The following is a 22,913-nucleotide window of genomic DNA, read 5'->3' on the forward strand; positions in this document are numbered from 1 at the left end:
TATTTTGGTGTGTATTAAAACTATTGACCTGTGCATCAAACCTGTGATTCCATGGATAGTAACTGCTTAAAATGACACAAATTAAAAGCAAATGAATTTAAAATCAATTTAAATAAAAATGTTCGGTAAAGACTAAGAAAGTTGGTATGTGGATGTGGCAAAAACTCTTGAGAATGGTACAAAAATAGCTTGTGTGACACAGAAATCCCTTGCATTCCTATATACTAACAATGAGAAAACAGAAAGAGAAATTAAGGAAACAATACCATTCACCATTGCAACAAAAAGAATAAAATACTTAGGAGTATATCTACCTAAAGAAACAAAAGACCTATACATAGAAAACTATAAAACACTGATGAAAGAAATCAAAGAGGACACAAACAGATGGAGAAATATACCGTGTTCACTGATTGGAAGAATCAATATTGTCAAAATGGCTATACTACCCAAAGCAATCTATAGATTCAATACAATCCCTATCAAGCTACCAACGGTATTTTTCACAGAACTAGAACAAATAATTTCACAATTTGTATGGAAATACAAAAAACCTCGACTAGCCAAAGTAATCTTGAGAAAGAAGAATGGAACTGGAGGAATCAACCTGCCTGACTTCAGACTATACTACAAAGCCACAGTCATCAAGACAGTATAGTACTAGCACAAAGACAGAAATATAGATCAATGGAACAGAATAGAAAGCCCAGAGATAAATCCACGAACCTATGGACAACCTTATCTTTGACAAAGGAGGCAAGGATATACAATGGAAAAAAGACAACCTCTTTAACAAGTGGTGCTGGGAAAACTGGTCAACCACTTGTAAAAGAATGAAACTAGAACACTTTCTAACATCATACACAAAAAATAAACTCAAAATGGATTAAAGATCTAAATGTAAGACCAGAAACTATAAAACTCCTAGAGGAGAACATAGGCAAAACACTGTCCAACATAAATCACAACAGGATCCTCTATGACCCACCTCCCAGAATATTGGATATAAAAGCAAAAATAAACAAATGGGACCTAATGAAACTTAAAAGCTTTTGCACAACAAAGGGAACTATAAGCAAGGTGAAAAGACAGCCCTCAGATTGAGAGAAAATAATAGCAAACGAAGCAACAGACAAAGGATTAATCTCAAAAATATACAAGCAACTCCTCCAGCTCAACTCCAGAAAGATAAATGACCCAATCGAAAAATGGGCCAAAGAACTAAACAGACATTTCTCCAAAGAAGACATACAGATGGCTAACAAACACATGAAAAGATGCTCAACATCACTCATTATCAGAGAAATGCAAATCAAAACCACAATGAGGTACCATTACACGCCAGTCAGGATGGCTGCTATCCAAAAGTCTACAAGCAATAAATGCTGGAGAGGGTGTGGAGAAAAGGGAACCCTCTTACACTGTTGGTGGGAATGCAAACTAGTACAGCCGCTATGGAGAACACTGTGGAGATTTCTTAAAAAACTGGAAATAGAACTGCCATATGACCCAGCAATACCACTTCTGGGCATACACACCGAGGAAACCAGATCTAAAAGAGACATGTGCACCCCAATGTTCATCGCAGCACTGTTTATAATAGCCAGGACAAGGAAGCAACTTAGATGCCCATCAGCAGAAGAATGGATAAGGAAGCTATGGTACATATACACCATGGAATATTACTCAGCCATTAAAAAGAATTCATTTGAACTGGTTCTAATGAGATGGATGAAACTGGAGCCCATTATACAGAGTGAAGTAAGCCAGAAAGATACAGACCATTACAGTATACTAACACATATATATGGAATTTAGAAAGATGGTAATGATAACCCTATATGCAAAACAGAAAAAGAGACACAGATGTACAGAACAGACTTTGGACTCTATGGGAGAAGGCGAGGGTGGGATGTTTCGAGAGAACAACATTGAAACATGTATATTATCTAGGGTGAAACAGATCACCAGCCCAGGTTGGATGCATGAGACAAGTGCTCGGGCCTGGGCCTGGTGCACTGGGAAGACCCAGAGGGATCGGGTAGAGAGGGAGGTGGGAGGGGGGATCGGGATGGGGAATACATGTAAATCCATGGCTGATTCATGTCAATGTATGACAAAAACCACTACAATACTGTAAAGTAATTAGCCTCCAACTAATAAAAATAAATGAAAAAAAAATAGCTTGTGTGGAAAACACCCACTCTGTGTGCATATTTTGGAAAAAAGGATGAAAAGATCACTTGGCTCTGTGGGTTTCAGTCTGCACAGGGTAGGACAGTGGGGATGCGCTAGGGTGGCGAGCGTGCTGACAGGTGCAGTCACAGCACTGTCCACATGGGGTGAGAAGTCTCAGGTACACCTCATTCTATATCTCAGAGCAAAAAGGGCCTGGATCTCCCAACAGGCAGGCTCGTCCAGGTGATACACATGGAGGCACATGAACTCTGAAAAAGATTTCTAGTGAGGCCTCACAAACACTGATCAGGGTGGGAGCCACCCTGGGTCCCTGGGAGGAAAGCAAATAGGGGCATAGAGCTGACTGATGGCCACAGCCACAGAGTGGTTCCATGCCAACTGCATCTCAGCACTCTTTGGGGCCCTCTGATCAGAGATATACAAGTTCCTAATGCAGCATGTTGAATTCTAGTATCTCAATGTCATGCTTGCAAAGAGATGCAGTTACACACTCCACTGCAGAGACTACCTTCACTCAGTTTTACATCAGAGTGTGAACTCAAATGTTTCTAACTAGTCTCCTTAAAAAGAACAGCAAAAAATCTAAAATAAACAAATGTACACAAGCATAAGCACTTTACACAATCCTCGCTGAAAAGTGAACATTCCGAAGGCAGCAGCACCTTTAGCAAAGGAAACACTCTCTAGAAGAACAGAAAGAGCACACTGGGTATGGAAGGTTGAGCTTCGCCCATGAGCATTAAACAAGACGATGTGAATGAGGACCTGTGCCAGCAGGTGCCAGGGTACCACCCAGGGTACTCCCCTGTCACACTTGCTAAAGCCCACTCTGCATGTGCATCCAGGTATTTCAGGGGCACACCACAGAGAGGACTTGGTTTAAGGCTCCTTCCTTCTTTCAAATCTCTTAGTTCTCACCACTTTAAAATTTTTAAAATACATGTGGAGCACAGTTTGAGATTCAAACAATGAGAAAAAGCTCACAGAGTAACTTAAGTGAGGTGTAAGTTGAAAATAGATGGTCAAACTTGAAACTTACATTTCTTCCTCAGAACACATTACAGACATTTCACTTGACTGACCCTTGGCCCCGAGGGCACTTACAGCTGTGGGTCGCGGCTCCTGTAGATCTTCCCGTCCTGCCTGCTGAGGTACTGGTCGATCTCATCTTCCACCACGTTGGGAGCACCACAGGCCTTCAACCCCTGCGGGGCCGACGTCTCCATCTCAGATGACGGTCCCGCAAGGTTCGAGGGAAACAGGAACAGCAGATCTCCATGTCTGTTCAAACAACAAATGTAAGTTGAGGCTGTCTTCCTTTCTTCACAACCTGAGCTGCACAGATCAACTCATGTGAAAACCTCTGATGCCTACACACAGCCAACACCAACCACCCCAATGGCACAGACAGCTAGGCTTCCAATTTTAAGAGAGTGAGTGCTCCTTTCCTGTCTCCTCATGCCTCTTCACCTTACCAAGGTCAGCAGCAGGCTCTCTGGACTGAAATATAACTTCCCTACAACCACACTGCAGGATCTATGCTGCGCAGGCACAGACACACCTAGTTCCACACAGAAGACGCACCACCTCACCAGACACTGAAGCAGCACAGCCTCTACCCACCTCCCCCTCCTCTGCTTGGTGCCCACTTCCCCTCATTCCTTCCTTGGCCCTCTCTTTAGCTCTCTCATTTACCTCCCTGGGGCACATCCTTCCACTTCTTTCTTTACATTCACACACGTGTCCGTAACATGCACATCACTGATGTACAAACCTGAGATGATTAGACATACACTTTCTCCATCTGCTGTTCTCACACAATCGCTCCAAAGATGTTCTACCTCTAGTCAACATTCTGCGGTGAAGCCACCCCACAGTACACTTTGCTGCTCCCGCATGACAGGCAAGGCTCCTGAGAGACCTGCCACCACCATGCCACCAAGAGATGGCACGGTCTCCCGGCCATAGGGCAGATTTCCCAGAGGGTACATTAAACTTTAGGAGCTTTATTTGTTCTTAAAGCTGCTGACATACTGCTTTCTACAAAGGCTGCCATGATTCACACTGTAAAGGGCAATATTTGGTTTTCAATCATTTTCAATATGAACAGTGTCCTTTCCCCATCAGACCCACTGCAGACTTCAGCAGAGCCTGACTGCCCACCTACCACCATGCCTGAGGCCAGTGAACGGTCCCACCTGGGAACACTGCAGGTCCTGAGACAATCAGCCAACCCCAGTCTTGGAAGAAAAGCTGTAGCACCACCACTGGGTAAGCATTTCCTTGCTCTCAACAAGAGGCACGTGCAGGAAGTAAGACTGGAAGCACAGCCTGCAGCCTCCAAACAACAAACGGAGAGAACCGGAACAGGTGCCTCAGCCAGGATGGGGAGGCTGGGCTGCAGCTGTTCAACGGGTCTGCTCAGCCCTCTTTTTCCTCTCACAATTTAGGGTGATAAGACCTCCAATTTGTAATTGAAGATGTCTATGTCTAACAGCAAATGAGATATTCCTAAACATCCTCCAGGTTCAGGATACTTGGCTCAACTGCTCCATCAGTTTTAACAAACACACTCTAAAATGCATTGTGGAACTTAAAGAAAGGAACTCCCAAGGGTCCAAAAACCCAGAGCAGCTCAAACAAGAATAGTGAAGGAGCCTATGGCCAGCTCATGATGGGAACCCTGAAGTTGGCTTATAGTCAATTCTCTGGGTGACAGAGATGAGGCCTTGAGCCTGCCTGCCCAAAATGGTGGGACTGCATCCCACCAGGCTCCTCTGTCAAGAGATTTTCCAGGCAAGGATACTGGAGTGGGTTGCCATTTCCTTCAGTAGGAAAGCCAACAACCCCAGATCCTTCAGGGCCCCCTAAGACCAAGTTTGGCCAAATACAAGCTCTCAAGAAAAGGTCACCAAATGTACAAGAGAAACGAACCACCAGGACCAAGAGAGGGCAGGAAACAATCAACAGATTTAGATATCCAAAGACTTCAGGTGTGGAATTCAAGACAAAGAATATATACTTATGTATGAAATGTCAGCTGGAAATGGAATGAAGAATTGTGAGCAACAAGAGGCCATCTGCAATGACCAAGGGCTCCAAGAGTGGGCAGAGGGGCTGCAGACTTAGCAGCTCTTCCCAAATCCCCTGCTTAGAACAGGCTAGACAACACCAGCAATAGTGCAACAGGATCCTTGCAAACCCTAAATACACTCAGGAGAGACAGACTCCAGACACCTCAGGACCTGAGAGGGAAGCACCAGGTGTGTGACAGGCCAAGGTAGAACCCCAAGGAACCCAGCAGTCTTCACTGGAACCCTGGGGGCCAGCGTGAGGGCAGAGCAGGAGCCGGGAAGAAGCCCCTGTGAGCACATGAGTTAACAGCCAGGGCTGAAAGAAATCAAATAGAAAAAAGTTAAAAATGTCATCACCGAAATAATAGACAGACTGAAGGAGAAGTAATATTTAAAGAGATAATGGGGAAGAATTCTCTAGACCTCACCTGCAGATACAGAAAATACATTTTACATCAGGTAGAATTACACAAAGCAACTAACAGGCCACCGAGTCCACACCTGGACAGGTCAAACAGATACCACAGGACCCCAAGACCAACGAAGATCTTTAAAGCAGCCAGAGGGTGAAAAAAAGAACCTACAAATGAATAAGAGAATTAGAACAGCCAGTTGAACTGTGAAAATGGCAACAAAGGCAGTGGAGTGAGACCCACAAGGAGCCCTGGGTGACCGACTCTTACAGACATGGTCAGCTAAGTCTCGAACAGTGACAGGACATAGTTCTCAAGTTTGGGCTCATGGCGCTCAGCAAGCATCACAACCATCACTGAAAAGACACGCTCCAGGATCACCCAGAAAGACACGCCCTCCAAGTGTGACTGCACCTCAGGTGGACAGCTTTGCCTTGAGGGTGTTTCACTCTGCAGCCCCCCTTTTCTGCCATCCAGCCGTCAGAATAGCCCTGAGACACACAGCTGCCACTTCCATAGTGCTCGTCCCGTGTAGGGACCCGACAACCATGTGGAGGAGGCGCAAGCCCCCCACCCCCCAACAGACAAGGGTGCAGGGGCCCAGTGAGACTGGGTGATTATTCAGGCACACAGCCAGGAGTAGTGGGTATGAGTCCAAACCCGAGGAATACCCACGAGAAGTGATTCTCAAGATGCAGAAACCCTTGGCAAGCTGGAAGAAAAGACGGCCCTCATCCACTGGAAACAAATATACACAAGACAAGGCTTTACAGCATCACAGCGGCAGGCAATGAGCAGGTGCAGAACAAGTATCCGTTGAAGAACAAATAAATTCATGTTAAAATTGCATTTCCCCTACAAAGACATACTAATTGTGAATCTAAAATGGACCACACAGATCGCCAAGACAGCCTATTATTCTGACTGGTAAAAGGCACACAGCCAAGTACCAACAAAGCCCAGCCCAACCCTCACTAGTGGTCACAGCAGCCAGACTACCTGTAGCCCAAATAAGACAACTACCTGCCCGCTACCTAAGGACAGCAAAGACCTGAAGGGTTCTGCTCACTGATATGTGAGCAGGTGTGCCACACAGCTCAGACAGGGGTCAGCAAACCTTTTCTATAAAGGGCCAGACAGAGAAATATTTTTGGCTTTGCAGACCAGACAGCCTCTGTCACAATCACTCAGCCCTACCCTTGCAGCATGAAAACATATAAACGAATGGATGTGGCTGTGCTCCCATAAAACTAAAAAAACAGGAGAGGTCTCTGCACCCAAGAAACTTCTTCTGACATTACCTATCAATTCTAAGGCAAGGCACTCCAGGGGTCTTGCCAGCAAGAAATACAACACAGACCTACCAAGCAGGTCTCAAGGCAGAACTACACACAGAGCTACATTCAAGGTCCTTCTCTGCAGTGAAGCAGCTGAGTGTGCAGTTGCACACACACTATAACTCCTCCTCTGTGACGTATATCCCTGAATTCTGCAAGTCAAACAGATCAGCTCGACAGTAACTGTATATTTGGCGTGGCTGCCAAACACCTGGCAAGCAGCACGGTCACCTGCACTTTGGTACGTGTTCAAGACCGTAATCACAGTAGCAGAAGGAAACAGGGCAGAAATTAGTGACTTCAGGCAGGTAACTAGTGCCAACATGCCCTCCCCACTCCCCACCTTCTCCCCTCAGGCACTCACTTGATCTTCAGTAGGTTGAGGGATTTGTTAGATGACGCTGTTATTTCTCCAGTCTTGTTTCTATTGATGTAAACTGAGAAGCCATTATTTTGGAAGCCAAACTCCTTTGCGACCTAAAACAAGCCCCAAACAACAGAGATTTAATAAAATATTTAAGGGAATTCCCTGATGGTCCAGTGGCTAGGACCCTGAGCTTTCACTGTTAAGCACTTGGGTCCAATACCTGGTTGGGGAACTAAAACCCCACAAGTCCCACACCACAGCAAATAACATACCAAAATATTTAAGTATCACTACCCTGACCACATATATACATCAGACATTCCTAGTGAGTTTAGAAATTGCTCCTCATTAAACAAATTCCTCTTGTTGTTTTGCTCTCTTACAAGGAAACTCGAGTCTGGGGCCAAGACATGGAGCTCAACTCTTAGGGTCATCTGAGACAGGGAATTTTGGCAGAGAAACAGAAATGATAAAATAGAATAAAATGGAAATTCTACAACTGAAATAGAAAATTCACTGGATGGGCTTATCATCAGAAGGGAAATGACAAAAAAAAAAAGTCAATTAAAGATGGGTTATTAGAAACTATACAATCTACAGATAAGAGATTTGAAAGAATGTACAGAGCCTTAGGGAACCTCCAGAGCAATAGCAAATAATCCTCAGAAGAGAATAAGGCTAGGACTGAAAAATATTTGAAGAAAGAATGGCCAAAACTCTCAAATTTGATGAAAAACATACAAGTAACAAATCCAGGAAGTTCAGCAAAACCAAAATAGGATAAATAAAGAGAAAACTATGCCTGGGCACACTGTCATCACATCACTAAAAACCAAAGATCAATGGAGACCAGAAGACAAAGGAACAACATCTTTAAAGTGCTGAGGCAGGAATAAAAATCTGTCAACTCAGAATTCTCCATCTGAAGAAAATACCTTTCAAATACAAGGGCAAAATGAAAACATTCTCAAGTTGACAAGACCCAAGGGCACTGTTGCCCACAGCCTCCACCACAATAAATGCCAGAGGATGTTCTTCAGGCTGAACACCAGACAGAAACTCAGAGCAGAGGACACATGAAGATAAGAACTCCAAATCACACAACAGGAAATCATCACAGAATTGCCATGAGAATCCTGAGAGAGCAACAATGCTGGTCAGAAACAGGACCAGGTACTTTCTTGGCAGTCCAGGGGTTAAGATTCCATGCTCCCAATGCAGAGGGCATGGGTTAAATCCCTGGTCCAGGCCTACGATCCCACATGCTGTGCAGTGTGGCCAAAGACAAAGAAACAGGCAAGACTAAAGACTTTGATGTTTTTCTGAAACAGCGATAAACTGAAATTAACAAATTGTGGCATTTTATCTGTTCTGCAGAACCATACTGTCTGCAAAACCATACTGTTTTTCTATAGACAGAGCACTGCAAGTTACTGCCAAGAATAAGAAAGAACTCTTGCACCAGGAACACTGGCTGTGTGAGTTAGGATAGCACCCCTGGGATGTAAGGCAATCTCTGAAGTGGTGCAGGGTACTGTGTGGGCGGCCCTGTGGGCAGAGGGAAACCCCTATGACCACATGACTGAGATCTGTGCTTTCTATCAGCACCGAGAGCAGCAGTATTTTCAAATACAATAGCCAGCAACATTACTTCACACAGGCTGAATCCCACTTTTGGAAGATGCAGAAATATACAAACTAGGTTCTATATGGTGCTCCTGTGAAAATAACTGCTTCTTTGAACTCTGAATTATTTATCTAAAGATACAAAAATCGAACACAAGGCATCAAGCATTTAAATAAAAAAATTTTAGCGGAGTCTTTTTTTTTTCCCATTTATTTTTATTAGTTGGAGGCTAATTACTTTACATCATTGCAGTGGTTTTAGTCATACATTGAAATGAATTAGCCATGGATTTACATGTATTCCCCATCCCGGTCCCCCCTCCCACCTCCCTCTCCACTCGATCCCTCTGGGCCTTCCCAGTGCACCAGGCCCGAGCACTTGTCTCATGCACCCAACCTGGGCTGGTGATCTGTTTCACCCTAGATAATATACATGTTCGATGCTGTTCTCTTGAAACATCCCACCCTCGCCTTCTCCCAGAGTCCACAAGTCCTTTCTATACATCTGAGTCTCTTTTTCTGTTTTGCATATAGGGTTATCGTTACCATCTTTCTAAATTCCATATATATGTGTTAGTATACTGTAATGGTCTATCTTTCTGGCTTACTTCACTCTGTGTAATGGGCTCCAGTTTCATCCATTAGCAGAGTCTTACAAGAGCACAGTTAAAATCTTAAAAACTGGGACTTCACTGTCAGTCCAGTGGTTAAGACTCTGCCTTCCAACGCAGAGGGCACAAGTCCCCAGTAGAAGAACTAAGATCCCACATGCCATGCAGTACATCCAGGGAAAAAAACTTAAAAACTTCATTTCACATCTGAGATAATCTTGATGTGTGACTACTGTAATAAAACCAGAAACATGGTACTGTGTGAGATGAATACAAATGTTTATAATGGAAGGTAACAAAAAAGAATACATGGCACGATTTCACTTAAGTTCAAAAACAGCCAAAACTAAAATTTAGGGTTTAGGAACGCACAGAGGTGGTAAAACACAGAAAAGTGGGGAAGCAGCTCCCATCAAGCCAGGAGAGGAACGACAGGATGAGGAAGTGGGAAGGCTGACCAATGGTTCCTGGAGGCTGGCAACTGCCCCAACCCAGACTTGGGTATTTGCTTTATCATCAGTCTTTTTGACTGTTCACATTTTTCAAGCATCTCTCAGCAGGTACTTTAATTCACAGGTTAAAAAAAAATGTGTAACAGGATAAAGAGAAAGGACAGAGTCACTGGCTGCTAAGATGTCAGTTAAGAAAGGACTGAGGGAAATTTCCTGACAACCCAGCAGTTAGGACTCTGCATTTTCATGGCTGAGGGTGCACATTTGATCCCTGGTTGGGGAACTAAGATCCCACAAGCCACAAGGTGCAGCAAAAAAAAAGGATAGAGGTAGGATCTGGGGTGACTCAGTAAGGGCCCTTTCAGGGAAGTGACAGCAGCAGAAGCAAACCCTTGGATCCTGAAGATGAGGAAAGATGACACCAAACAAGACAGCCAGAAGAACCTGTCCTGGAGGGGTTTATGGTCTAATGATTCAGAGAAGGAATTCTTCAGTGAGAAGCATTAGATGGTCTCAAAGGATCCAGTAACTCAAGATTCTATGACAGATTTTCATTGCAAGACGTCTCATCACACTTGCAAAACCAATTTCCTTAGAGAGCATAATGCCTCATATTAAATCAGGATCAAGGCTATCAGTGTGGGGATGGGAAGTTGGAGCCAACAAAGTTCAGTGAACATACTTTTCAGGCAAGTCTGTGAGGCAACAGGAAGGCCATTTCAAAGCCCACTTACAGGGCACAAATGCACAGCCAAATTATTATCAATAGTATGAGTCCACTTATATGACACACCTGGAGGAGTCAGATTCAGAGACAGAATGAAGGGTGGTTACCAGAGCTGAAGGGGAGGCAGGGAGAGGAAATTTGTGTTTAATGGGAACAGAGTTTCAGTGTGGGAAGATGAAGAAATTCTGGAGATGGATGGTGGTGATGGCTGCATGACACTATGAATGTACTTAACACTACTGAACTATAACATGGTTCGCATGGCAAATTTTATGTTACTTTTCTTATCATAGTAAAAAAAAAAAGATACAAAACTACATTTGTTGACATAGAGCCATGTCCATAACCTATTGTGAAGTGAAAAAACCAGGTTACAAATGATCACGAGGTGAGATGTGAATTTCTCTAGAATGGGTGCATCTTACTTCTGTCTGCAGGGCAGCAGGGTTGACATATGGGTCACTGCCTGGACTCGTGTAACTTGTCACCCAGATACCTAAACAACCATCACCCCTCAACACTGCCATCAAACAATCCATTCAATGATCAATCAAGGAAGAAACAGGGATCTCAGTTGTTGAGCCTTGTTGGTGAGGTGGAGAGCACCCTAGCACTAGCACCTAAAACACAGGTGTTGGGGGCTGGCTTGCTGATCTTCCTGATGGGGCAGCCAGTGACTCCTTCAATAAGACATAACATCTTCACCTGAATCAAAAAATGGTTGAGGAAGGTTGGACTCTGAATGTGAGGTCACAGGGAGAGGCTATCCAGTTAATTTCAGTTGGATTTTCCTCTTTACGAATGCATAATACACGATTAAAATACATTATTTCCAAATAAGTCTTAAAAAAGCACTTTGCATATGAAGTAAAATGCAAGCATGCCGGTTTCTTTTTTTTCTTTTTTTGTGCTAAGTTGCTTCTGTCATGTCCGACTCTGCGATCCTACAGACTGCAGCCCACCAGGTTCCTCTGTCCATGAGATTCTCTAGGCAAGAGTACCAGAGTAGGTTGCCAATTCCTTCTCCATTTTTTTCTTTAGTGATCCATAAATGTTTCTCCTTAACCTCAGATTTGAAACAGCAGTAGTACAGTACAATCCTATCTTCGTGTGAGTACATGTACATGCAGACTCAGGAGTGCATGTGCACATATGCCTGCACATGTGGACACATAAAGATGTGCTACAATAACAGTTATTTCTGGCTAGTAAAATTTTGAGTTATTTTTATTGCTTCTTCATACTTCCCTGTATTGTTTGAGGCTTTTATAATTCATCCATATTATTTGTATAATCAGAGGAAAGGATTTTCACTTGAGGGGAAACATCTCAGCATAATAAATGTGTTTGTTTTTGAGTATTCCCAAGCAAATTTCTCCTAAGCAATGACTACTGTGGTGATAATGGCTTCAGAAATTAGGTCGACACTAAACTGCACCTCCCTGACTCCACCCACATCCAGTGACAGCTATTGCATCTGTATTCCCTATGCAAGGCAACAAGTAAATACCCAGAAGGAGCACTAGGATTTCAGGATACTTCTGAGGCAAATAAAAGTCAGAATAATCCTGTATTTTTAGATTTCTCTGAAATCATTTGAATTTAACCTGTCCAACAACTCTATATTTGATGCCAAGCACAAAAGTCTCAAGTTAAAAACAAAATCATATCGCTACATGGTTACTACAGATATAAGAAATTTTCATATCACAGACCCGGAAAAGTAAAGAACAACTGTTGGCAGTCCTCTTAATCTCACATTTATTCCCACAACTGTCCAAGCAATAGCTATGTAATGCTTAATGTTTGTCTCAGACAATCTCTCAAGAACTCAAGCTTTTAGGGTTATCCCAGCACCATCACCAGGAGTGAGCTGACAAGGGTCAGCTGCTACTAAAAAAGCAAAGAGTAAAATATTAAAATGGAGTAGGAAATGGCAACCCACTCCATTATCCTTGCCTGGAAAATTCCATGACAGGCTACAGTCCATAGGGTCACAAACAGCTGGACGTGACTGAGCGACTAACCACACACACAGGATATTAAAAAGTCCTTAAAGACACAGAGATTCTCTTTTCTGTGTGCTGTCTACTGCACCTGGTCTTTTTTCTTTTATTCTTGTAAATACGGTCGCTTAAGCAGCACTGTTGGAATCAGAATAGAAACTACTTTTCAGAAACCAAACTTCTCAGGTTAAGTGCTATGACTTCCTTAACAGATGACGGTGTAATCCTCAGCAAATCTCCTTATTCCCTGGACTTCAATTTCCATCTTTGTGAAAACAAAAAGATCAAACTACCTGACACTGAAAATTCCCTCTGGCTTTTAACGATCTGTGACCTTTTTTTTTTGCCTATGAAAAATGATATTTTTTTATCATTATAAAAGTTAAAAGCTATCTACAACAAACTCAAATAATAAAGAATGTATAAAGTAGAGGTTGGCAAATTTTCTCTGTAAAGAGCCAGGCAGTAAATATTTTCAGCTTTCAGGCCATACAATCTGTCACAACTACTCAGCTCTGCCCCTGGAGCTCAAAAGCAGTACATAAGCCAATAAGTGCAGCTGTGTTCCAATGAAAATAGGCAGCCAGCCATGAGCCATGCTTTGCCGACCTTTAGAATGAAAGCATCAAGCAAAAGCCACTCTTCTTCCTTTGGCTTCCTCTTCCAGAGCTACCACTTTTAGGTCTGGCTTATGCTCTTTAAGCCACATTCTCATATAACAGATTTGTATATGGAGCTTTACTTAATTTTTTTAAGAAGAAAGTGGGATCATTCTATACATGTTAATAATTCCCCTTTGCCAGACGATTCAAGTTCTTCACTCTCTGATTTTTCACTCACAAATATTCCTCCTGTGAAATCCTCTTACACTGACCTTTGGGCCCTTGGTCCTGCAATGGTAAGCAGTGGTCAGCTGTGACACATCTGATCCTGTATCAGTCCCACCAATCATGACAGAGAAAAACAATGCAAGAGACTAAACTTGGGAGTGGGGAGGAATCGAGAAAATGAGGGAAAGAGAAAAGGTACAGACTAGGAAGGGAACAACAGTGAAGGATGAAGAAAGGTCAATACCCAAGCCACAGGTACCTTTTTCAAAAATGTTGCAGCCGTTTCTCTCTTTGTTGCCGTGATCCGCTTCACCCCATCTGGGGACTGGACACGTATTATCTGTGGTAAATGAAACAAGGTGGTTACTGTGCAGACTTGGAAGGTCCCGACCTATTACGGAAACTAACATCTGCACTCTCTCGGCATATAAGTTACCGAAACTTAACAGTCAAACTTCACATTTCCCCTTGCGTATTGTAACCCAATGTTTCTAGAAGATGAAGCAGAGGTCTGAGAGTCATCAGCACAGGGGAGGACATCCTAAGAGGGCTGCCTTAATAATCAACTTGTATCATCTCACTCAGAAAACTACAGCTTCAATTTTTTTTTAATTGATTTGAAAAAAAAATAAAAAAATAAAAATTGATTTGGCCATGCCACATGGCTTGTGGTATTTTAGTTCCCCAACCAGGGCTTGAACCCACACCATCAGCAGTGAAAGTGCAAAGTCCCAACCTCTGGACCACCAGGGAATTCCCACAACCTCAACTTTTAACCATTATTTATAAAGAATATATCTGAAAGACCAACATTTTTCTCTTCAGGTTTACACAAATATTTTTTTTTTATCAGCAGGAAAAAAACCCAAGAATCATGAACAACTGAGTTGTTAAAAAAAAAAAAAATCTCTGTTCCCAGATCCATACAGATGACTTTTAAAAGATCACGGAATTCAATGTGGAACTCCCTAGCAGACTAGCAAGGGTTAGGACCCGCAGCGAAAGCCAAGGGCACGGGTTTGATCCCTGGCTAGAAACTAAGATCCCTGCAAGCCACAAGGCCAAAACAGAAAAAAAACTAAAAACATAAAAGGATTGCAAGAAATCTTCTAATTTATTTACTTTCAATAAAAAGAATAAAAGAAAAGAAATAAGATGTTTAATACCACGGTAAAACTTGTCAGGGTTTTAAATATATGTATTTTCATGGCTAGCCATGAAATGGTTGTCAGGTCTGGAAGACAGCTGGACAGAGCAGCACTTTCTAGACTTGATTTTCACCCTGACAGAAGCCCAGTGAAGGCGAGCTGTTGTGTCCAGGCCAACCATCTGAGGTCTTGCCTCAATGGGGAGCATGAAATGGCATGCCCTGCCACCAGCAAGACAGAGGATGTTCCAACCACCTGAGGGATGGGAGGAGCCAAAAACAGAATGTGCCAGAAAGTACTCATGTTCTTCCTCTCAGCAACACTGCACTGTATACTGTATTCAAAACAACACTATACAGATGAGAAATGTCATAAGCAATTGATTTTGAAAGGCTTTCATTGATACAGGACAAAATGCCACAATGGCTTTTGATCTGGTCTATTTTATCAAACATATTAAGAATAATGTAGGGACTTCCCTAGGGGTTCAATGGCTAAGACTCTGGGTCCCACTGTAGTGGGTTTGTGTTTGATCCCTGGTCAGGGGACTAGATCCCACATGCCACAACTAAGATTCTATGTAGCCAAATAAACAAATATTCTTTAAATAATAATAATTTAGATTTTCCTAAACTATTCCTAAGTTTCCTAAAAAATTGCTTGCCTCTGTCTGTCTCTGTTTTGATTTTTTTGGCCATACCTCTCAGCATGCAGAACTTTCCCAACCAGGCATCAAAGTCCTAGCCCCTGCAGGGGAAGCAAGGAGTCCTGTCCCAACCACTGGACTACGAGGTAAGCCCTTTCTCATTTTCTAGTTGTGTGTGTGTGTGTGTGTGTGTGTGTGTGTGTGTGTGTGTGTAACTCGTGTCTGACTCTGCAACCCCATGAACTGTAACCCGCCAGGCTCCTCTCTTCATGGAATTTTTCAGGCAAGAATACCGGAGCGGGTTGCCATTTCCGACTCCAGGGATCTTCCTGACCCAGGGATTGAATAACTTTTGCTTAAATGAAAAGGTTTTGCCCCCATATTGTATTCAATTTTAAGGTTTTGTTTTGAATAGTCCTTATGAAATTCCAATTGTTAAGAGTGTATTTTCTTTATTTTTGCTTCTCAATAACATCTGTTTAACTTTCTCACTCATCTGTGTGTACCACTCATCTGTGTGTACCACAAACAAAAAGTCTTTTGACTTTTGATTTCTAGTATACTCTAGATTCAACATCTAGAAAAATGTTTTCTTAATATACAGCCTGGACATAAGGTAACCTCCCACTTACTTGTTTCTGCAATCTGTCTCCAATACTGAGGCAGGTTAAGAAGTAAAGAGCCCTGCTTCTCTTTGAGGGGTGTCGTGACTGTGGCTTTCACTGTTCACTTAGGACCAAGAGCATGACACTCTACCCCTTGAGGAGTTAAAGGTCAGGATTGCATGTTTCTGGAGAGTTCCAAAGGTTAAGAAGTTATTCTACTTGTTCATTTACAAGACACAGCAGTCGAGGTTTCCAAGCTAAGCTCAATATTTAACTCCGAAAGACAAACATGACTTATACTGAGGGAAGTTATGGCCTGGCCTTTGACACAGGCTATAAAGTAAAATACACAAGAAAAGACAAACCCGGCAACAGAGACACATTAACTTCTTGGTAACCTAGGTCTCCCTATTTATAAGAAAGTGAGCCCAGAATACTTCTTGAGGGAGTCAAAGAATTAGTGAGATAAAAATCAAGTTATTCCACAGAAACTTTTAGGAGACTTCTTCTAAATAAGCAAACTTTTGAAATAAATTTCAGAAGAATGATCTGTTTCAATTCCACACAATGTGAGAAATTCAGCAAGAGATCCATGCTATCAACTAGAGCTTTGCCTTATACACAGAAACAAAGGTGGCTTTCTCTGAAACAACTCACTTACCCACAGGTATTTCAATTCAGTTAAAAATACTACAGTAAAGAAAAAGTTTGGAAGCATATCTGGGTGCTAACTCTTAACCTATTTCTAGGATGAGTTACCAACAATTGGTGGTAAGTCTTATTTTAAAATGAGTTACTCGTTTCTCTTGGGCCATTTATTACCTCTGCTCATCTCTAGGCTGCGAAACAGAGAAGGAGCCAGGGCCCCTGAATAGAGAGCAGAGTTAGGACTCACTAGAGGAAAAGTCTGAAAGTCCCAGAGCCAGAGGTTCCTGCAGACCTGACCATCCAGAGAATGAGTGCTATTCCCAACAAATGGCAAAACTGTTGGAGGCCCTCCCAAGGCCAAGTTCTGAACATGACTTGCCACCCCATACTGCTTTTGCTTCCCCCAGGAAATTCCAAGTGGCCCTTAAAGTTAACCAAAAAATTCTTCTGTCCAGCAGGTCTGTTGGGTTTTTTCCGGCCACACTGACTTCTGAGAGGAACTTTTGTGAAGCTAAGGGACGGCTAGTTTTTTCCTGATTTTTCACTTAAAAACACACACACACACAAAACTTTAAGGGGACGTGTGTTAATCTCTAATTTCGGGTACAAAATGAGATCTTTTAACATCCCTTTACAGACAGGTAGCTGTCAAGGTCTCCTTGCCATCTGCCAGTCCACCGTCTCCCTTCTTCGCAGCTTCCTCTAGCGGGGATGGGGGTCCCCATTTATAGAAAAAGCTCTTTTAGTGACCTGTGACAAGGAACTCACTGGGACAACGGCAAAGAGGCAGGAAAGACGGACAAGAGGCGAGGCGGGGTCGAAGTCCCCGGCAACCCGGAGCCCCTCTTCTAGGCGCGCCCGGCGAGACCCCGCGACCAGGAATAGAGAGGCCAGCACAGCCCACACCCTCAGACAGCCCGGTCTCCCACTCCAGCCAGGGACGGGAGGAGTGAGGAGAGGAGGTCGGGAACCCAGCCGGCTGGCCGGCCCAGGAGGAGGAGGGCGGGCCGCTGCGCCTCTCAGCAGGCCGCGCCGGCAAATATGCTGCCTCATCCCGGCGCCCTCCCGCCCGGCCGCCCCACTCACGATGCTCTCGGCCATGGTGGCCGCTCCCGTGTCCGGGCTCGAGCCCCGGGCTGCCGCCGCCTGCCGCCCCACGGGCCTCGCAGCCCCGACCCCGGGCTCAGCCCCGGCCCCGGCCTCCCGCCGCCGCCGCCACCGCCGCTCCAGCTTCACCGCCCGGCCGCCACCGCCGCGACGTCCTGTGCCTCACCCGACGCGCTCCCCCGGCCGCGCGGCCGCGCAACCAGGTTCCGGCCCCGCAATCAGGTTCCGGCCCCACCAACGGCCCGCGCCTGCGCAGGGCGGCCTCGCGCCGGGCTCCGCGGGAGAGGCTCCCCCCGCTGGCCACGCGGTGGAGAGACGCTGCGGTGCAGCCCAGAGGGAAGCATCATCGGAGCGCTTCTCATCCACAGACAGAGATCCGTGGGCTCGAATTGGGCATTCCCGGCGCCCTGCTAGTCAAACGGAAATTCTGTTCTAAGTGTCTTGGGGGGGGGTATTTGGAGCGGTGAGAATGGAGGGAGCATGCTCTGTGTAACATTGTAGGATTCTTCTAGAAGCTGAATGGAGAATAGTGCAGGAGGAGAATCAGGGAGACCCTTGGGGAGCCTGAGGCTTTAGTTCAGAGGAACACTGTGGCCATGAGGAGGCTGGACGCAGGACAAACATTGGCGGAAGAGTTGATAGGGTTGCTCCTATCAAGGGGCAAGGTGTGTGGTTTTTATCCCGCTGACACGCATCCTGCCTTCTCACCCTGTCCTGCTCTTGTACAGGACGGCCTCTTTTTGCTTCTTATATACTGACTGTATCCCTTACACAGAAGGACAAGACTGCGTCCTGGTGGTGACATCTCCTAGTGTGGTCACGTCCAAGCATTGACAGACGCGCTATTCTACTCTACACCACTTACTTTTTAATCTCCGTTGTGTGACTGCGAAGGTATTACATTAATGTTTTAAAGTTATTTCAGTAGTTCTATCTCTGGGGCTGCCATGACAAAATACTACCGACTGAGTGGCTTAAATTTATTTTCTCACAGTTCTGGAGGCCGGAAGTCAGAGATCAAGCTTGGTTTCTTCTGAGGCCGCTCTCCTTGGCTTGCAGATGGCTGTCTTTGTCCTGTGTCTTCCCTCTGTACAAGTGCATCCCTGATGTCTCTCTGTGTCCCAGTTTCCTTTTCTTTTAAGGACATTAGAGGAGGGCCCGCCTTAATGGCCTGATTTTAAGCTAACTACCTCTTTAAAGGCCTTACCTTCAAAGTCTCATTCTAAGGCACTGGGGTTGGGACATCAACATAGAAATTTGGCCGGGCGGGGCGGCGGGGGGTGGGGGGGGACGACACAGTTCAGCCCATAATAGTGGTGGTAACTACACTTTCATACAAAGGCTACCCAATATCAGAACAGGGCTGAGATGGAGCCAGAGGTGACAACCATCTTCCTGAGAGCCTGCTTTGAAGCCTGATGCAGTAACTGATGACGCCGGGCGTGTCCCCTTTGAGGAAGAGACGAGCCACAGTCTGGTTGCACTAGGCCTGACCTCCAGCTCCTGTCCTATCCCTGACCTACTGCCCATAGCACAGCAGCCTGGGTGGTGCTTTTGTCAGATTGGATGTATGTTACTCAACACCTGTCATCTCCTCATCTCACTCGGAGAAGAATTTGAAGACAGCCACCCTTCTTCAGACTTTCCAGGCTTGCTCCCATCTAAGGCACCACACACGCCCGAAATGCTCTTCCTGCACGTTAGTCTGGCGTGTGCCGAGGGCACAGCACCAAAGCTGCTGGTGGCGCTGGCTGAGCTCCCCTTTGGGGACTTGGCTTACTCCCGATCACAGTCCCTTCCCCCACGCGGCTCATGCCCAATAACAGTCTATGGTTAGCAAGGCCCAGCCCCATGTCTCAGTCTGGGACAACTCTGCAGGCCTTCCCAGCTGCCGGGATCCCTGAGGCCTTTATTGGGACTGTCTGACTGCTCACCTTCTCCCTCTGCCTGTGCCATGCTGCTTCCATTGCGGGTCTGGATCCTGAGACACTCCCAGGGGACCCTCCTGAACTCATCCTCACAGGGGCTTTGCCCCAAGAAAATCCATGAGACTCGTTCCCTCTCTTCCTTCAGCTTCTTCTCAGTCCTCTTGTTGTTTTCTTTTCCTTTTTTTTTAATTTTTAAAATATGTATTTATTTATTTGGCTGCACTGCAATCCTGACATGCCAGGATCTTTAGTTGCAGCATGTAAACTCTTTACTTGTGACATGTGAAATCTAGTTTCCTGACCAGAGATCGGAGCTGGGCCCCCTGCATTGGGAGCACAGAGTCTTAGCCTCTTGACCTCCAGGGAAGTCCCTCTTTTCTTTTTTTAAATTGAGATGACATTCACAGAACGTACAGTTAACCATTCTAAACGGGGAAACTCACTGTCCTTTAGTGCGGTCCCAATGTTGAACAATCACCTTCTCTATCTAGTCCTAAAGTTTTCTTCACCCCTGAGAAGGAAACCTCACACTCATTCAGCCGTGGCTGCCATTTCCCCATTTCCCAACCACTGGCAACCACTAGTCTATCTTCTGTCCCTATGGCTTTACCTATTCTACAAGTGGAATCGTATAATATGGGGACTTTTGTGTCTGACTTCTTTCACTGAGCATCACGTTTTCAAGGTTCATCAATATTGTAGCCTGTGTTAGAGCTTCTTTCTATTTTATGGCTGAGTATGGTGGGTTTCCTGGTGGCTCAGTAGTAAAGAATCTGCCTGCAATGCGGGGCTGCAGGAGATGCAGGTTCGATCCCTGGGTCAGGAAGATCACCTGGAGGAGGGCATGGCAACCCACTCCAGTATTCTTGCCTGGAGAATCCTGTGGACAGAGGAGCCTGGTGAGCTACAGTTCATAGTGTCACAAAGAGTCAGACATGACTGAAGCAACTAAACACACATGCACACATACTCATAGCATGGATGGAGCACATTTTGTTTGTCCATTCTTCATTGATGCACACCTGCATTGTTTCCTTTTTGGCTGCTATGGTCCTGTATATCTATGTATTTGTTTGAGTCCTGTTTTCAATACTTTTGGGTGTAAACCTAGGAACCAGACATCTAACTTACAGTGAGGCCTCCCTGATCACATTATACAAGACAGCATCACCACTATTTTCTTCCCTTGCTTCAGGACACTCATGACCATACAAAGCAACACATAGTTACTTGTTTCTCCACATACTCTGTGACTTTCCCTGTGCTTGAATGTAAGCGGCCAATGATGGGTGATCGTCAGCTTTCGTCACTACTCTACCGCAGGGCTCTGTACTGCAGACCAGTCCCTGACAGAGAATAAACCCCGTGTCAGTCATCTGTGCTCACAATGCTGCTGTGTGACGAACCCTCCCAAAATTCAATGGCTTAACACTCAGCTGGCCCTCTGCTGGAGTTTTGGCTGGGCTCCAAGGAGTGGTCCTTATGGGAGCAGCTAATGAGGAACCCGAAGCAAAAACACAGATAGGAGCTTCTCTGGTGGCTCAGTGGTAAAGAATCCACCTGCCAATGCAGGAGACATGGGTTTGATCCCTGGTCTGGGAAGATCCCATATGCTGAGGAGCAGCTAAGCCCGTGTGCCGCAACTATTGAGCCCGTGCTCTAGAGCCTGGGAGCCACAGCTTCTGAAGCCCACATGTCCTAGACCCTGTGCTCCTGTGCAACAAGAGAAAGTGAAAGTGAAAGTCGCTCAGTCTGTCTGACTCTTTGAGACCCCATGGACTGTACAGTCCATGGAATTCTCCAGGCCAGAATACTAGAGTGAGTAGCCTTTCCAGGAGATCTTCCCAACCCAGGGATCGAACTCAGTTCTCCCGCATTGCAGGCAAATTATTTACCAGCTGATCCATCAGGGAAGCCCAAGAATAGTAGAGTGGGTAGCCTATCCCTTCTCCAGGGGATCTTTCTGACTCAGGAATGGAACTGGGGTCTCCTGCATTGCAGGCGGATTCTTTACCAACTGAGCTATCAGGGAAGCCCGTGCAACAAGAGAAACCACTGCAATGAGAAGCCAGCATACCACAACTAGAGAGTAGCTCTTGCTTGCTGCAACTGGAGAAAAGCCCACATAGCAACAAAGACCCAGAGCAGCCAAGAATAAATAAAACATACATATTTTTAAAAAGAACACAGATAAACAAAGCAAATAAAAATGAAAAGTGCTGCCTGGGCCGTGCTAGTCTGGAATTGGACCCCAGAAGGAGATTTCAGGAGATGGCATAGAGTGCCAGGCTGATCAGGGCCCAGCAAGCAACCCATGTGGCTGGATTGTAAAGTGGTGAGTGAGGAAGGAAAAGAAATGGGCTAAAACATCAAACAGAGGAAGCTGAGAAAGGGAGTGGGGAGTACGATGGAGACAGGACAGGGCACACAAACCCCCCCAGAGACCACCCTTTCTCCTGCCATGCAAATGTGTTTGCAGAGGGGCTCCTGGCAGCCTCTGTTTTCCACGGTCTCAGGACCCTGGCAGCCTACAGCAACATCCACACACACCATAGTCTCATGCACTGCATAAGCTGGACTCAGGATGTATGGAGGTTCATGCCCAAGGTCTTGCAGAGTTGGTGGGGGGTAGAGTCCTGCTCTGAGCCAGGCTTCCCACTGCATCCAAGCAAGGCAGGCAGGGTGAGAAGGAAGACGATGCAGGCTCAGGGAGCCTGGAGCACACCTCTGTCTGTTCTGTGCTGCATGGCCAGGGACCTTCCAAGCTCTAGGGCCCAATAGTGACCTTGACAATGTCCTGCTGCTGAGAAACTCAGAGGGTGAAGGATCCCGGGTACCTCAAAGCCTAGAAGGAAGTAATTTACCCAGTGACATGTGAAAAAATAATAAAGGCACTTCAAATATATGTACATACATTTGTATATAGTTATAGGCTTCCCTGGTGACTAAGATGGTAAAAAATCTGCCTGCAGTGGAGGAGACTGGATTTTAATCCCTGGATCGGGAAGATCTCCTGGAGAAGGGAAAGGCTCTGCACTCCAGTATTCTTGCCTGGAGAATCCCATGAACAAAGGAGCCTGCCAGGCTACAGTCCATGGGGTCACAAAGAGTCGGACACAACTGAAGCTACTAGGCGCACACACACACACATAATTATATGTATATATTTATATATGTATGTATATAATT

At 45.1% G+C, this 22,913-nt stretch overlaps 1 protein-coding gene across 2 annotated transcripts in view; it reads right to left on the reverse strand.

Annotated features, from left to right (window-relative positions):
* The window catches only part of NPLOC4 (NPL4 homolog, ubiquitin recognition factor), a 52,930-nt gene extending 34,970 nt beyond the window's left edge, over positions 1 to 17,960 (reverse strand). Inside the window, exons 1-4 of one of the 2 annotated variants that reach the window (XM_020906454.2) lie at positions 17,776 to 17,960; positions 13,902 to 13,982; positions 7,388 to 7,500; positions 3,304 to 3,480 (exon numbers count right to left, since the gene is read on the reverse strand). In XM_020906454.2, coding sequence (XP_020762113.1) covers positions 3,304 to 3,480; positions 7,388 to 7,500; positions 13,902 to 13,982; positions 17,776 to 17,790 — 386 coding nt within the window. In that variant the 5' untranslated portion in view covers positions 17,791 to 17,960. Of the gene's footprint in view, positions 1 to 3,303; positions 3,481 to 7,387; positions 7,501 to 13,901; positions 13,983 to 17,775 lie in introns of those variants that run through there. The other variant, XM_070479715.1, reaches the window with a different exon arrangement.
* Between the last annotated feature and the right edge of the window lie 4,953 nt (positions 17,961 to 22,913).

The sequence above is a fragment of the Odocoileus virginianus genome, chromosome 17 (genome assembly GCF_023699985.2).
Source record: "Odocoileus virginianus isolate 20LAN1187 ecotype Illinois chromosome 17, Ovbor_1.2, whole genome shotgun sequence".
Classification (NCBI taxonomy): Eukaryota; Metazoa; Chordata; class Mammalia; order Artiodactyla; family Cervidae; genus Odocoileus; species Odocoileus virginianus.